The sequence below is a fragment of the Rhineura floridana genome, chromosome 4 (assembly GCF_030035675.1).
Source record: "Rhineura floridana isolate rRhiFlo1 chromosome 4, rRhiFlo1.hap2, whole genome shotgun sequence".
NCBI classification, from domain to species: domain Eukaryota; kingdom Metazoa; phylum Chordata; class Lepidosauria; order Squamata; family Rhineuridae; genus Rhineura; species Rhineura floridana.
Window position 1 is genome coordinate 11,890,160 of NC_084483.1, and position 18,251 is coordinate 11,908,410.

Below are 18,251 nucleotides of genomic sequence, written 5' to 3' on the forward strand. Positions count from 1 at the left end.
TCTGGGTCCAAGGAAGGCTTTTTCAGGAGTGGTCTCACCACTGCCTCTTTCAGACAGCCCGGGACCACTCCCTCTCGTAAAGAGGCATTTATCACTTCCTTGGCCCAGCTACCTGTTCCATTCCTACTAGTTTTTATCAGCCAGGAGGGGCAAGGATCCAGTACCGAAGTGGTTGCACGTACCTGTCCAAGCACCTTGTCCATGTCCTCGAGTTGAACCAACTGAAGCTCATCCAACAAAACAGGACAAGACTGTGCTCCGGACATCTCACTAGGATCTACTGCTATAACTTGAGAGTCTAGGTCCTGGCGGATACATGAGATCTTATTCTGGAAGTGATCGGCAAACTGATTACAGCGGGCCTCCGATGATTCCACCGTGTCCGGAGGGTTTGAATGGAGAAGCCCCCGGACAACTCGAAAGAGCTCCGCTGGGCGGCAAAGAGATGATTTAATAGTGGCAGCAAAATGATGTTTTTTAGCTGCCTTCACTGCTCCTACATAGAGCTTAGTCGAAGCACTAACCAGCGCATAATTGTATCCGTCGGGAGTTCGTCTCCATTTCCGCTCAAGCCTCCTCCTATCTTGCTTCATCGCTCTCAGCTCCGGAGTATACCATGGAGCTGTATGAGCTCTACACAGGAGAGGGCGTGCAGGAGCGATCGTGTTTACAGCCCGGGTCATCTCCGTATTCCACAGAGCGACCAGGGCTTCAGCAGGAGCGCCAGTCCTATCAGCCGGAAAATCCCCCAGAGCCCTTTGAAAACCTTCAGGATCCATTAGTCTCCGGGGGCGGACCATTTTAATAAGTCCCCCACCCTTGCAGAGGGAAGAGGTTACTGAAAGTCTAAACTTCAGCAAGCAGTGGTCTGTCCATGACAAAGGGAGTGTTGTAAAACTCCCCACATCCAGATCACTTTCCCCATGCTCAGTAGCAAAAACAAGGTCTAGAGTGTGCCCCGATACATGTGTTGGACCACTAACATATTGAGACAGCCCCATGGCTGTCATGGAAGCCATGAAGTCCTGAGCCGCGCCAGACAAAGTGGTCTCGGCATGAATGTTGAAATCCCCCAGTACTATTAGTCTGGGGGACCTCAACAATATATCCGAGACCACTTCCGCCAGCTCAGTTAGGGAAGCCATTGGGCAGCAAGGTGGGCGGTACACCAAAAGGATTCCCAGCCTGTCCCTCTGGCCCAACACAAGGTGCAAACACTCCAGGCCAGTAACTGAATGAACATGGTGCTTGGTGAGTGAGATGGAACTCTTATAGACGACAGCAACCCCACCTCCCCGACCCTCAGATCTACCATGATGCTGAACCAAGTACCCCGGTGGGCAGAGCTGAGAGAGACCAACTCCTCCCTGCTCACCCACCCAGGTCTCGGTTATACATGCCAGATCGGCTGCCTCATCCACAATCAAATCATGGACGTGGGAGGTTTTATTATATACCGATCTGGCATTTAATAACAGCAACTGGAGATCTGAGAGTTGGCTGATAGGACTACCAACGACCTTGCGGGTGTGGGAAGGACCGGAACAAGGCACAGCCACAACATGTCTGGACTGCGTTCCCCTTACCTGGCACGTCCTTCTCACAGCGCCATACCTTCCTTTGCCCGTCACTACGGCAATTGGGGCCCCCTCAAGTCTCCCCGCCTGATGGATAAAACTTTCTCCGAAGCACATAATACAACTAAAATATACAACAATTAAACGTATAAAAACAGCTATATATACAGCCATATATACAGCATATAAACATACACACTCACTCAGACATACATTCATATAATCAGGCACCCATTCATCTCAAATTGCATCAACACACCAACAAAAAGGTAAAAAATAAATAAATAAATAAATAAATAAATAAATAAAAATAAAAACCCAATATAACCCAATCAAGCCAAGAAGTGAAGCATTTGGATAGTCCGCTCTTTGCTATGTGCTCAGATGTTTTATGAAGTTATGAGGTCTTGTATCTCACAGGGAAACATGTATTTGAATCTTAACATATGCATGCAGTTTCAAGTGGAGATAAGCAGTCTAAAGACATACTTTACTATATTATATGTAAAGGTAAAGGTGTCCCCGCACTTGTAGTGCGAGTCGTTTCCGACTCTTAGGGTGATGTCTTGCAACATTTACTAGGCAGACCGTATATATGGGGTGGGATTGCCAGTTCCTTCCCTTACATGTTATATGTACCCTTACAATAATTGGAATAGTTTTACAATGGTCTGTCACCCTCTAATCCTCTCTCTCTCACAACATCCCTGCAGCTGGTGCAGCACATTCTCCTAATCTATTATTTCTTTAATATCCCAGCAGTCAGGAGGATAGCAAAACAGCAGTGCATTGCCATGGCATTCACCTGAAATTGTTCTCATGGTCCTAAAGAATAAGAGCACTCTTTCCTCTGGCCCTTTATGCCATGAGAATAAATACCATGTCACTGCCCTAATGCTATGTTGCCATTTTCCTCACCAAAAATGGCTGCACAAGGCTATCCTAGCTGTTGGCCAGTGGGGGGGGGTGTAGAAGGAAGGCGGTGGTGGTGCTGTACTTGATATAGCTTAGGAATTGGCTATTGCAGGTGGGAAGAAAAGGCATTGCAGTTTACCTAGAATCAATTGATATTCATTCTACAGGAGCAGCAAACTGCATCTCTGAATATAGAGAATCACAGAGTTGATTCTAAAAGAGTATCTAAAAGAGTGCCTTCCCCAGTATTAATCAACTTGGACCCTACAATTGGAGACATTGGTGGTTCCATTGCCACCGGGGGTCGGTTGCCCAGTTGGCGCTGACCCATGACGGGGTCTTTTCACTGTTGGCTCCATTTGTGGAATGCCCTTCCCAGTGAAGTATGTCTGTCTCCATCACAATTAGCTTCAGAAGGAAGTTGAAAACATTCCTCTATACCCAGGAATTTGATCGCTGATGGGGACTATTCCTGACAACCTAGAGATCACTAGATGTTTTTAAAGTAACAGTATTTTTAGAATGTTTTTAACTGTTTCTGGAATGCTTTTCATTTTTGTTGCTGTTAAATTGTTTTGTTATATTTGCTGCCTTGGGTTCCTTTGAGAGGAAGGCAGGATATAAATTTAATAAATAAAAAATAAATGAAATTGAGTTGGAAGCGACCTTAAATATCATCCTGTCAATCCAGGAAACCTACTGCTACAGTATCCCTGATAGCTGGCCACCCAGCCTCTGTATCTCGAATACATTCAATACCTTTTAACAGAAAATCTCACTAACACCACTGTTATGTTATCGCTAGTTAAAATGCATTTCTATTTGTTTAATAATAATAGTTGTGCAGAAATGTGCAGATATTTAGGGATATTCCCTTCATAAACAAAATGCAACATAAACAGCATTCCCATCAAAACAGACAAACTGGGAAAAATATTCTGTTACATTGCATCACTTTAAAGAACTGACAAGCCTCTTTAGGCTCACAGTACAATTAGTCATTAGGGCCTAGTTTTCTAGCACTGTTAAGCAATTTGTAATAACCCTTTTCCTTTTAATAGGGTTAGGCATTACTTTCATGACACAGCTGTCTAGAAAACTGAAACCTCTAGTTGTGAAGCAACAGTCTTGTTCATTAGCTGCCATGATAGTCAAATCAGCTCTAAAGCCAGGTTTTAATGGCCTGCCGATGAATAATCAATGGCTCACTTTTCATCTGAGTGTGAAAATGAGAATAATCTAATTCATTGTCCCTCTGGTAAAATGCAAGTCCTTGGGTTCTGTTTCTATTCAGGGCTGATTTATAACCCAATGGAAACCTGATGTAAACATATAATCAATGAGTCCCATCATTGCTGATAACCACCCCCAACTGGCTCACTCCCTCATCTCAAAAAGCCATCCCTTTAGGCTATTAGTTTCGTCCAGCTAACTCTTGCTACTATTCCTGCCTGCTGCTTTTACCTTGGCCATTCGTTTAGACCAGCAGAGTCAGAAGTAATTTTATACGCAGTAGAGAGCGGGTGGAATTGATTTTTCACTCAGCACTCAGTTCCCATCTGAATAATTATCAATTTTACTGCCTCATAAAGGGAAGAGTCAAAATTTCAAATCAATTCAAAAGAGCTTCTGAGACTAGAGAAACTGTGCACAAGGAGAAAGGTCAAAGTTGGGAGTGACCTCGGGAGATGATGTCAACCATTCAGTGTACTAATACCTGACATCAGAGGCACTCAATATGGTATGACTCGTGCTAATGCAAATCATATTTATGCTGACTACTGGAGACCAGTCATTAATATTTAAAAGAGTACCTGAAAGCCTGCATTCAAACTAAATATAATGTATTCTACAGATTGCGGAGCTAATAAAGACAGATCACTATTTATTCATATACTATAAATTTCAGGATTGCCAAGCATCATTAACAGAAAATACAGTGTTAAGGTCATAAGAAAGGCAAATGCATGAAAATCCTGATTTGAGGGCAGTACATTCTTCTTCTTGATCATACAGCTGTATTCGTAGAGCACTGACTACTGTGCTCAGCGACCGGCGAATACTGAATACACACCACCAAGTTCTAATCAAGCTTTGGATTGGCTTCTTCAGGAAGTTGTAATGAGAGGGAATAATGGCAATGAATCACATACCGATAATAATACTAATCAAATACATGCCTAAATAATATGCTATGTACCGGTTCCTTATTTGCCTTTATTTGGAAACAAATATCACCCAAAGTAATTGAGACAGTAAATAATAGTAATAAATCTTGTAAACTTAAATGGCAACCACCATTTCTGTTACCTAACCAACAGTACAATTTCCATGTCACTGAAGATCATGCCAACTCTTTCACTCATGTTAATGTGTCTTGATTGCAGCCATAAATCCAAGCAGTTATTTAAATATGGTACTTAGTTAACAATCTGTACTTACAGACTACCATTTGGAAACAGATCAAATTGTTCACCAAAGTCAAAACTGACTACGAGACTGTCAACATTCACGGGTATTTGTAACAATAATGTATCCTGTAATAACAGCCACAGAAGCATAACTCTCATCTGTATCTTCTTCACATCATGAATGGTTTATTACTTTGTATTTGCCTTGCAAACAAAATGCATAGGCAAATAAATATAAACTGATTAGTTTAATGTCATATTAACATAAATAAAAAAGTTAATTTTTTATTTAAAAGGTTTCTATCCCACCATTCCATCTAATAATCTCCGACATGGCTTATATATAACTAACACAAAGTAAAATATAAAGAAAGTAAAATCCATCTACTATACATTGAAAAATAAAAGTCAGCATAATAAATAAACTTACTAAAAGGTGTCTACAATTAAAATATGTAAAATAAACAAAAAATGGAAATGTGTCTTACCGGGAATTTCTGTTTACTGCGGATGATGGATGACATTCCTAATATTTATTTATTTATTATTTATTAATTATATTTCTATACCGCCCAATAGCCGAAGCTCTCTGGGCGGTTTACAGCATAAAAACATCCAGTATACAATTAAAAACATATAACAAACACATTGAAACAATATAACAAAATAACTAAACATAGTTAAACACATGGACACGACAGACACAATCCTAAAATGTTAAGTATAAAAACGTATTAAATCAGTTAAAATATGAAGGTGTTTAAGATGTTAATGTTAAAATTACTAAAATTAAGATTGTGAGTGATAGATGTAGGTGTTAAAAATAGATATTAAAATGTTAAAATGCCTGGGAGAACAAGAAGGTTTTTACCTGGCACCGAAAGGATAACAATGTTGGTGCCAGGCGTACCTCATCAGGGACAGAATTCAATAATTCGGGGGCTACCACAGAGAAAGCCCGTTTCCTTGTTGTCACCTTCCGGGCTTCTCTCTGGGTGGGTCCCCGAAGGAGAGCCTTTGATGTTGAACGTAGTGTACAGGTAGGTTCATATCGGGAGAGGCGCTCCATCAGGTATTGTGGTCCCAAGCCGTGATGGAGATGCCTCCTACTGGAAAGAACTGGCATGGGCCACTAAAGCCTTTTGCCTCCTCTCCAGGGAGAGGAGTTATCCCTCTCACCGGACCGACTGGCAGAGCAGACAACTTTTCGATCCCATGCCGACATTCCAACTTCAACTCTGTTGATCACTGACACCTAACGTTTGAGAAACTGCATGAAACAGAAAAAGAGCAACCAACGGGGAACAGAGAACAGCAAAAAAGGGCTTAACCACACCAAAGTAGAACAGCCACCCCAAAAACCCAATGGAGCACACACGTGGAAAGGGAAGAAAAATGCCTAACCATATGTACAGCAGCAGAAGCCATAAACCACACCCCTCAGGTTGCCAGCAGAGGAAGAAGAGGTGGGTGGAATGTCATCCATCATCCCCATTAAACAGAAATTCACAGTAAGACAATTTTCTGTTTTTACGTTAGCATGATTAATGACATTCCTAATAGGGATATTAACAGAGCAGTCTCTAAGACCTGGGTGGGCTTCCTCTGCCCCTCTCCTCCTATCAAAGGCAACAGCTGATTCATGATCAGGCAGAAAAGTTGTCATGCTTTGTAGCTATCCTAGAAACTATTTAGCCTTATTAGGGTTAGCCCATTCAGCTTTCCAAATGGCATAAAAAGAGGAAAAGAAACTGTGACAGGTTTACCAGAGGTGGAGGGGAAAACCTTCTTTGCACCCATATCTCCTAGGACTGAGAGGAGGCTTCCCTCAACCTCAGTAAGCTACGAGGCCTCCATACTTTTGCCAGTAAAGGCTGAAGAAACTTCAGAAGCAAACCAGCTTGGCTGAAGCTGAGCCACCCGCATGTCTTCCTCAGAAAGTCCACCCTCCTCCCCAGTAGGTTCAGAGGATGAATAAGAGGCATGCAGTGCTCCCCCTTCCTTTCAGGGAACTGTTGAGCTGTTGAAGCATGATCAGCGCCATCCACCCTCTCAGCACATTTCTTAGCTGGCTCCATCATGACAGGAGCTTAGAATGGGGGGGGGGAGGAGAGCCCACAGAATTGCTACTCTTATACCTCCTGGAATGGTGCCTTAAACCCCTCACACCCATATTCTTTCCTTTATGGGCTTTCTGTGAAGAGGACCTCCCCCTCCTCTGCTACTATGAGAGAGGGAGTACTTAACCTCTTGGAAAAGCAGGGGCATACCCATGAGAGAAACATGGAGAAAAGCCCATGGACTGACATAGGAAGCAGCATGACTCACTCCATCTGCAGAAACCCCTGACTCAGAGAGCCGGGTTCTCTCAGAGAAGGAGACATTCAAATGGCTGGTCCCCTCACAGATGACCATTGAGGCCTGAAGCGGCAGAAGAAACAGGCAATGCCATTGAGGCTATGCCATGGCTCTCCCTGCACAGCCAGGGGTGGGCAGCAGCTGGTCGCGTGGGAACACTGTCTGCTTGCCGCTCAACCCCCTAGTAATTCTCAAGCCTGAGGATGTGGTGAGGGCAAGAGAATGCTGAAATCCAAAGCCTCGCTGATCAATGATGCAGGGATGGGGGAGCAATCAAGCGATCTTGCAGGGATATGGTATGCTCAAACGCTTGACTAATGGAGCAGTTGGGGCAACATGATAATCAAATAAAAATGATACTGCCACTTAGGTCAGCTCCAACAAAATGGCAGTCCCACTTGATGTTTATTGTGGGACCCGCCAAGCTCCATGTCCTTCAGGAACTGAGACAATAGCTCCCTTGAGGGAACTCTGATGAAGGCAAAATGTCCTTTCTGAAGACCTGACACTCTCCCCCGTGGACCACAAGGGGACAATAGGGGGAAGGGAATAAAAAAGACACAAGACACACATGCAAGCACACACAGAGCAAAAGAAGTATGTACTGAGGTAAAAAAAAGTACACCCAGTAAAAGAAAAAACTCCTTTAGGATGCACACCTTAACGTGGTGAGGGGGTCTGAGAGTGCTGAAGAAGCAGAGAGCAATGCCGTCAGGAGTCTAGACCAAGAGGCTAGACTCCTAGCAGGGGCACCCATGGCAGAATGGTCAAAGTTGAGACACCAGACTAAGATACATCCAAACTCAGAGGAAGGCAATGGTAAACCACCTCTGAATACCTCTTACCACAAAAACCCTATGAACAGAATATCCAAAATGCAACACCAGATAGTGCTGGAAGATGACACCCCCAGGTCAGAAGGCACTCACCGACCTACTGGGGAAGAACAAAGGACAAGTACGAGTAGCGCTGTGACTAATGATGTAGTTGGGTCAAAGCCGAAAGGAAGCCCAGAGGCTGATGTGCACAGATGTGAAAGGAGAGTCCGGAGTTGTACAACGCACACAATAGGAACGTGGAATGTGAGAAGCATGAACCAGGGAAAGTTAGAAATTGTCAAGCAAGAAATGGAGCGTATCAACATTACAATACTTGGCGTGAGTGAATTAAAATGGACAGGAATGGGACATTTTCAATCAGGCAACTACAACATATTTTATGCAGGAAATGAGAAATTAAGAAGAAACGGGTTTGCTTTAATAGTGAGAAGTGATGTAGCAAAAGCAATTAGGAGCTACAATGCAAGGTCTGTGCGAGTGATATCAATGAGATTCAATGGGAAACCTATTAACATAACCATCATCCAAGTCTACGCTCCAACGTCAAACGCAGAACAAGAAGAGGAATTGGAGACATTTTATGCAGAAGTACAGGAGGAAATTGATCACACACCAAAACAAGATATGATGATAATCATGGGGGACTGGAATGCAAAAGTAGGGATCAGAGAAGAACTAGGAATTGTGGAGAAATGGGGCTTAGGAGACAGAAATGAAGCAGAAGACTTACTGAATTCTGTGAAGCCAATGATTTGTTTCTTGCCAACACATTTTTTGAGCAACCAAAAAGATGACTGTACACGTGGACATCACCAGACAGTCAATATAGGAATCAAATTGATTATATAATTGGAAACAGAAGATGGAGAACTTCCATACTTTCTGCAAAAACAAGACCAGGAGCAGACTGCGGTACAGATAATGAACTGATCGTATCGAAAATCAGCATAAAGCTAAAGAAGAACAACAAAGCAATCATAATACCAAAATACAATTTAAATAACATCCCAGAAGAATATAAAGATCAAATAAGGAACACATTGGAGGCTTTCAACTTAGTTGACAGAGAACCAGAAGAACTATGGACTGAAGTCAGAGGGAAGAATGCAAAAAGACAATACCTCTAGTTAAAAAGAGAGAAAGACCTCAATGACTGAAGAAACTCTTAAAAAAGCAAAAGCAGATAAAAACACAGTCAGAACCCTAAATGCAACTATACAACGACTAGTACGTAGGGACAAAGAAAACTATTACAATAGTTATTGTATAGAAATAGAAAAGGACAAAAAAATGGGAAGAACAAGAGCCATATTCCAAAATATTAGAGAAATGAAAGGGAAATTTAAACCACGAGTAGGGATGTTGAATAATCAACAGGGGAACACACTGACTGACCGAGATGAAATAAAAGGAAGATGGAAGCAATACACTGAAGAACTCTACAAAAGAGATGCAAGGATGACAGATACATTCCCGGAGGAACCATATGATGAAGAACCAGAAATTTTAGAATGTGAGGTGAAAGCTGCTCTTAAAATTCTTGGAAGAAACAAATCCCCAGGAATAGATGGCATACCAATAGAGTTGCTATAAGCTACTGACACTGAATCTGTCCAAATATTGACTAAAATTTGTCAAGAAATATGGAAAACTAAACAATGGCCCACAGACTGGAAGCGTTCAATATATATCCCAATTCCAAAGAAAGAGGATCCCAGAGAATCCAGTAATTAATGAACTATTGCCTTAATATCCCATGCAAGTAAAGTAATGCTCAAGATTCTACAACAAAGGCTCTTACCATATATGGAGCAAGAAATGCCAGACATCCAAGCTGGATTTAGAAAGGGAAGAGGCACCAGAGATCATATCGCAAACATACGTTGGATAACAGAACAGACCAAGGAATTTCAGAAGAAAATCACCCTGTTCTTTATAGACTACAGCCTTTGACTGTGTAGATCATGAAAAACTATGGAATGCTTTAAAAGAAATGGGGGTGCCACAGCATCCGATTGTCCTGATGCGCAACCTATACTCTGGAAAAGAGGCTACTGTAAGGACAGAATATGGAGAAACCGATTGGTTCCCCATCGGAAAGGGTGTGAGACAGGGGTGTCTTTTATCACCCTATTTGTTTAATCTGTATGCAGAACATATCCGGAAAGTGGGATTGGACCAAGATGAAGGTGTGAAAATTGGAGGGAGAAACATCAATAATTTAAGATATGCAGACAATACCATACTCTTAGCAGAAACCAGTCATGATTTGAAACGAATACTGATGAAAGTTAAAGAGGAAAGCACAAAAGCAGGACTGCAGCTGAACGTCAAAAAGACTAAAGTAATGACAACAGAACATTTATGTAACTTTACAGTTGACAATGAGGACATTGAACTTGTCAAGGATTATCAATACCTTGGCACAGTCATTAACCAAAATGGAGACAATAGTCAAAAAATCAGAAGAAGGCTAGCACTGGGGAGGGTAGCTATGAGAGAACTAGAAAAGGTCCTCAAATGCAATGATGTATCACTGAACACGAAAGTCAGGATCATTCAGACCATGGTATTCCCCATCTCTATGTATGGATGTGTAAGTTGGACAGTGACTAAGGCGGAGAAGAGAAAAATCAACTCATTTGAAATGTGGTGCTGGAGCAGAGCTTTGCGCATACCATGGACTGCGAAAAAGACAAATAATTGGGTGTTAGAATAAATTAAACCAGGACTATCACTAGAAGCTAAAATGATGAAACTGAGGTTATCATACTTTGGACACATCATGAGAAGACATGATTCAGTAGAAAAGACAATAATGCTGGGGAAAACAGAAGGGAGTAGAAAAAGAGGAAGGCCAAAGAAGAGATGGATTGATTCCATAAAGGAAGCCACAGACCTGAACTTACAAGATCTGAACAGGGTGGTTCATGACAGATGCTCTTGGAGGTCGCTGATTCATAGGGTTGCCATAAATCATAATCGACTTGAAGGCACATAACAACAACAACGTAAGAAAAACAGTAGGAGAAACAAAGGGGGAGAGGAGGAAGCGTAGTAAAAAACACAGACTCAGAAAATAAATTATTGGAAAGGCACAAGACCAAGAAAAGGCAAAAACTCAAGAGAGAACAAGAGGACCCAACCATCACCAACTGCAAGCAGGGTCAGTCTGGTGAGAGGGATGACTCCTCCCCCTGGCGAGGAGGCAAAAGGTTTTAGTGGCCCCTGCCTGTTCTCAGGTTCTCAGTAGGAGCGTCATCCCTATCTGGAATGTCATCCGTCATCCTCAGGTAAACAGCTTTTAGTTAGCACCTAAAAAACATTTAAGGAAGAGCCGAGCAAAAATACTTGGGGAGAATGTTTGAAAGTCAGGCTGCTATACACAAAAAGTCCCTGTCCCTGGTAGCTACACATGTAACCTCCAAAGATGGGGACATTTGGAGCAGGGGCCCAGCTGATGATCTCAGCAAATAGGCACATCCATATGAGAGAAGACAGTAAGTCTGGGGCTGTTTACGGCTTAATACACCAAAACACTTTGAACTGCACCGAAACAAATTAGAAGCCAGTAAAGTTCTTTTGGTTCCAATGAAAATATATTCAGCACAGCAGCTACCAGTCAGTAACCTGGCCACCATGTTCTGAACCTGTCAGAAGTTTCTGAATATTTTTTTATGAGCAGTCTAATATATAGCACATTGCAGTTGTCTGATGTGAGATGTCAGCAATGCATGAATAACTGTGGTAAGATTTTAGTTATCAAAGAAAGGTTGTAGTGGCAAACCAACTGAAGGAAGAAAACATTCCATGCTACAGACATCCCCTGGTTGTCTATAAGCAAGGTTGGAACTAAAAAGCCCCCCCAGTTTACAAACTGCCTTAAAGGGAAAGTGCAATCGCATCCAGAACTGCCCAAATTCTACCTCCCTGCCCAATCATGCCATCTATCAAAGGTTCTTCCGTCTTGTCCATGTTGAGCTTTATTTTATTAACTCTTATCCAGTACAGATACCAGGTATCTATTTCTGTTCCAGGTATCTACCACCACATTTGGATTGGGGGAAAAAAGGGAAATCCCCCAAGTGCTTCACTAAACAGAATGTAGGATGAGATAATCACCAGGGAGCTAAATGGGAGCATGCCTACAAGCGATCAAGACAACTCCCTGGGTAAACTCTAATATAGAGGTTGACCAGGGCTTCAAAAGGAGTGTAAGCAAAACCAAACTGGTGTCCCATAACAGTGACTACAGGCAGAGGGAAATACTGTGTTGGGGAGAGGGTGACTCATCTAAGAAAAGGTAGATGTCAACAGGCCATCCACTCTTCCGGTCTCTCTCCATCTCTCAGGTCCCTGGTTACTCTGCCACCCTCTGGCCTGGTGGTTCTATTATTCAATGTCAGGTTAGTTCATAAACAAAACCATGCTCATCTATGATTTAATCATAGGTGAGAGAGCTGAACTGGCATGTATTTCTGAGGCCAGGTGGGGGAAATGGATGGCGTTGATCTGGCCCAATTGTGCTCACCCAGGTATTTTGTGGAAATACAATGAACTGAAGGGGGTTGACAAAGTGGGTTCAGAGTGTGGTTAATGTGACGTTACCCTTAAATGGCTGCCACTCTTAAAGAAGCACTTTGTTGTTATGTGCCTTCAAGTCAATTTTCTAGTTCTCTCATAGCTGCCCTCCCCAGTCCTAGCCTTTTTCTGATTTCTTGACTATTGTCTCCATTTTGGTTAATGACTGTGCCGAGGTATTGATAATCCTTGACAAGTTCAATGTCCTCGTCAACTTTAAAGATACATAAATCTTCCAATTCTGAAGAAACCTACTCTAGACCCAGAACAATTATTGCCCGATCACAAATGACCCCTTTTTGTGCAAGGTATTTATTTACTAAATTTATATCCCGCCCTTCCTCCCGGAAGGAGCCCAAGTACTTTAGAGGGGTACTGCAGCTCAGCTCCATTGTTGGAGGAAGCAGATTATTTTGACCATTCTAATCTAGGTTCCAGCCTGGTTTCGGGACTGAATGGCCATGGCTTTGGGACTGTGGTGGACCCAATGGAGCTATCATCCAGGGGTTTGGAGTATGGTGGCATGAGTATGCTGATGACACATAGCTCTCTCTCTCTCTCCATTCCACCTGAATCAGAAGAGGTTGTGACAGGTGTCTGGAGGCGTGATGGGCTAAATGGGGTCAACAAACTGAGGCTGAAGACAGAAGTGTTATGGGTGGATGGTTCCCATGTCTGGGAATTAGGTGTACAGTTTGTTCTGTACTCCTCCTAAAGGGATTTGTACTCTGGGAGAACTCCTGGATTCCAACTTGTCACTAGAGTCCCAAGTGGCTTCTGTAGTTAAGAGTTCTTATCCCAACTGAGGCTGATTTGCTAGCTATGGCTGTTCCTGGACCGGGATAGCCTGGCCTCAGTTGTTCATGCTCTGATGACTTCCTGTCTGGACTACTGTAATGCGCTCTATGTGGGGCTGTCCTTGAAGACAGTCTGGAGGCTTCAACTAGTGCAGAATGCGGCTACTAGACTGGTAAGTGGGGCAGTCAGATGGGACCATGTGTCACTGGTCCTGAAGGCACTGCACTGGCTGCCAGTGAGCTATTGGGCCCACTTCATGGAGGAAAAGGCTATCAATGGCTACTACACATGACGGCTATGCTCTGCCTCTATAGGTGAGGTAATACGCTTCCAAATACCAGTTGCTGGAAACTGCAGGAGAGGAGAGTGCTCTTCACACTCAGGTCTTGCTTCTGGGCTTCACATGGGCAACTGGTTGGCCACTGTGAGAACAGAATGCTGAACTAGATGGGCCATTGGCCTGATCTAGCAGGCTCTTCTTATTTCTTAATTCAGGGTGTTAGTAATAGCATATAAAGCCCTAAATGGCTTGGGACACAAGTATCAAAATGAGTGCCTTCCTCAGTATCAACCATTTCAAACCCTATGATCAGCAGGCAAGGCTTTGTTGGTGCTGCCACCACAGAGCGCTGCCTGGCTGGCAGTGACCCATCACAGGGTCTTTTCAATAGTGGCTCTCCATTTCTGGAATGCTCTCCCCAGTTAGGTGTGTCTGTCTACAACACTAGTAAAGTTTAGGAGGAATTTGAAAACATTCCTGTTTACCTAGGCATTTAACGGCTGAATAGGACTGTTCCTGGCAACCTGAAGATCACTGATGATTTTTAAGCTGTGTTTTAGAATGATTAAAATTGTAATTGTTTCTGGAATGTTTTTAACATGTATGTTTTTCTTGTTAAATTGTTTTGTTTATGTTTGCTGCTCTGGGTTCCTTCGGGAGGAAGGGCGGGATATAAGTTCAAACAACAACAACGATAAATAATAATAATCCACTTATTTTCAATACCCTTAATAATTTCCAATACTGAGTTTGCCTTTTTCACAGCTGTTGTCCCCTATGTTGACATTTTCACTGATCTATCCACTATGTCCCCAAGATCCTTTTCTGTCATGGGCCCAAAGAAGAACCTTTAGCAAGATTGAGAGAATGAAGAGTGGGTTGCGGATACTGTATTAGGGACGGGGCTGGGGAAATCCTGGGTGAAATACTTCCAGAACCCTGGCAGCTCTACTTCTAGTGAAGTTAATGGTGCAGTTGCCTCCCCTCATCTCTGACAACTGAGGAGAACTCCTTCCTGGCATGCAGCCCAGACCTAGCCGACGAGCAAATAGAGCCAGGCCTGAATGATAAGTTCAGAGGGAACACAGGAACATAGAGAGTTGCCTTATATTGAGTCAGACCACTGATTCATCTAGCTCAGTATTATCTATACTGACTGGTAGTGGCTCTCCAGAGTTTCAGGCAGGAGTCTCTCCCTGCCCGTCCTGGAAATGCCGGGGATTGAACTTAGGACCTTCTGCATTCAAGGCAGATGCTCCACCACTGAACTACAGCCCTTCTCCAAGAGAGGGAGAGTTAAGAATCTCATCAAGGTCACATTGGCTGGAGAAAAGATGTTTACAATCAGACTGATGTCTTTTTGTTCCTAGGAACTCCCATCTTGCAACACAAGCTAGAAAATGCTTGCACTCTACTATACATACTCTAGTTATATTTAGAGTGGTTGTACGTGATATGGTTGTTGTGATAAAGTCTGCTGTTGTCTCCACATGCCTAGTCTGTTCCTGAGACGTGCCTAGTCTGTTCCTGAGATGTGCCTAGTCTGTTCCTGTTCTGTATCCTGAGATATGCCTAGTCTGCTTCTGTTGTGCATGCTGAATTATGGCTAGATTGTGTTATGATGTGTTCCTGTACTGTCTTCTGGAATAAAGCTTCATGGAGAATCCAGTCTCAAGTCCTGTGTCTGTTTCTCTGGTTGGTAGCCAGGACACTTTCCTGAATACTCACCACCAGTTCAGACTTCTTTAACATGTGAAGTTTTTGAACTTCTATAAATCAAATAATTTCACATGTGCGTGTCTCTATTAGTCACATGGGGCTTTTGACAAAGTGTGTTTCTCTCTTGCAAAGATGCACTGACACTTCACATCCAATGTGACAGGTGGTGGTGGTGAAATAGGTCTCTGTGTGCAAAATAAAAATACTAATTGTCTTCTCTACTCTGTATATTTTCGATTGACCCAACTTCTCCCACAGAGGTCAAGGGCACCCATTTATTTCTAAGGAAGATGTTACTGGACCAATGAAGAAGGCTACTGCGATGGCTGACAATATCAACTGTATCTTTAAACTGGAGGATTTTTTTCTATCTTGCAAAATAAAAATACCAGCAACAAAGAAAAATACTAATTAATAAACTGAAATATCATTGTGAACTTACAATAATCAACAGAGGAAAGCTTAACAGTGTTACTGAGCTTACCTGCTGCAACACTTCTGAGTTCTGTTGCATGAAGTGCAGTAATCTTTGCCCATCTTGGGAAATCTCTCTACATCTCAGAGGTTTCTTGCCTTCTTTTGCTATGTGCTTGAAGAGGGCGGTGACAATGTAGTCTAAACTCGCACAACAGCTGGAGGAGACGATCGTATCTGTAGATAGCAAATGAAATAAAGCGTAATTTCTGAAATATTTTAATATTAACATGCTGCACTAAAAAGGGGGGAAGTCACAATACTACTGTGAGACATCTGAATAAAATGTTTTACCACACCATCACTCTTGTTTTGCAGGTTTAACATATTCCAAGTAGATTTCCCTGCAATAGGCCCTTTTCTCTCACTCTAAACTGCACAGGGGGACTTCTATACCCCCACTGGTACTCTGCCTAGTTGTAAGCACTCCTGCTGGGTGTTGCAAATTACAGGATTCCAGCTGTTTTCTTATTGCTACAAAATTATGAATCCTGAAGAGTTTGTACTTGGGGGATAAGAACAAATGTTTTTATTCTGTTTTAGAATTCCAAATGAAGAGCCACTGTCATAATTTCAATGAAACTGTATACACAGGTTGAATACTCCATGCAATCAAATGATTTTTTTAAATTACGAAATATTCAGAAAAGTGACCCAAACTTGCCTGATGGTGGGATATGGAGTGAGAAATAAGCAAAACAGAAGAAAATGGCTGGTTAGATATATTTTCATAATCTGAAAATATTCAAGGATAATGTTAAGTATAATGACACAGTTTCTACCAGAGACGTTGGATTATGAATTTCATAGTGGAACGAACAGTAGCTAACAAGAGAAACCAGTGCAGAGTGTAATGGTGCATCTTTATGTGCAGGGTTTATAGTGAAATGTGTTAGGAGACCAAAAGCTAACCATATTTGATGCAATGTGAATATGTCTATTAAGTCCTCCTGCTGCCCTTTACCCAAAAAGACACAGGAGACAGAGTAGTCTGCTGCTGCCAGCGTTTTCTTTCCTGAATATTCCAGAACAAGAAGAACAGGAAGAAAAACCCACAGGGGGTATGCCTGAATGTGTTTTCCGGGCAGTCCTAAATAATCACTGACAGAGAGCTTCGGCTATGGGGCGGTATACAAGTGCAATAAATAAATAAATAAACAATAGATTAAAGACATACTCAAACAATCACAGTCATAGTAACACTGACCCAATACACTATACTCCTCCCTGCTGGATGTAAACCCCTATTATCTCTACAAATATAGGAGCTGTGATGGCTTTCTTATTCAAGTGGGATAGTGCCTGTCATCATAGGCAGAAATGCTTGATGTGTCTGGTGGTACTGGTGACTGTGGAGCAACCACTGGTGGAATGTCTTCTTCGAAGGCAAGTGTTGATGGTGGTGTCTCAGAAATTGCCGTTGGAACTCCAGTCATGTCTGGTGCTACCTCTTTGTTCTATACCCGATTTCCTCAACTGGTCAATGTGTCATCTCCATATGTTGTTGGGGGCAATCTCTACAGTTTAAGAGAGTGGTCCAGTCCTTTCTTTGATTGTCCCAGATACCCACTTCTGTTCTCCTCCGTAGTCCCTCGCAAGAACAGGTTGTCCTATTGAGTAGTGTCATCCTTCTTCATGAGAAAATTGCTGAACTTGTTTCAGTTGTTTGTCCTGAACATTTCTTCTCAAATTGGGCTTGAGAAGATCCAACCTTGAACGCAAAGTACGTCCCAAGAACTGCACTGCAGGTGCTTGGTTTGTTGTTGTTGTTGTGTAGACTTGTGACAGTGTAGGGTCTCTCCCAGTTTCTCTTTGTATCATCTCTGCTGTGATGGGAAGACTCTCAATCTCAGTGAGAGAAAACATGTCAAAAGAATCTCCATCTGATGAGTATTCCTCAGATTTTTCATCCTCTAGAGGTAAACAAGACAATCCATCTGCATTTGAATGACTGTGTGTCCTCTTAAATTCTATTCTGTATTGGTGCCCTCCCAGAAACAATGCCCATCGCTGTATTCAGGCAGCTGCTGTCAGCGGAATCCCTTTTTGTGATTGAAGATGGACAGTAATGGCTGGTGGTCAGTGATGAGGGTAAACTCTTTCTCATATAGGTACTGATTGAAACGTTTCACCCCCCAAACCAAACTCAGTGCTTCCCTGTCTATCTGTGCATAATTTCTCTCTGCAGCTGGCGTGAACGTGATGCAAAAGCTATTGGACATTCGCTGCCATCTTTCATGACATGTGATATAACTGCACCAATGCCATATGGTGAAGCATCCCAAGCTAGTTTCACTGG

General features: G+C 42.6%; 1 protein-coding gene across 7 annotated transcripts in view; it reads right to left on the reverse strand.

Moving 5' to 3' along the window:
• The window catches only part of RANBP17 (RAN binding protein 17), a 272,017-nt gene that overhangs the window by 40,103 nt on the left and 213,663 nt on the right, over positions 1 to 18,251 (reverse strand). For 6 of the 7 annotated variants that reach the window (XR_009762109.1, XM_061622480.1, XM_061622476.1 and 3 more), the window contains one exon: positions 15,963 to 16,129. Coding sequence is in view for 5 of the 7 variants with exons in the window: in XM_061622480.1 (XP_061478464.1) it covers positions 15,963 to 16,129 (167 nt within the window). In the remaining 2 variants the exon portion in view is untranslated. Of the gene's footprint in view, positions 1 to 15,962; positions 16,130 to 18,251 lie in introns of those variants that run through there. The other variant, XM_061622481.1, reaches the window with a different exon arrangement.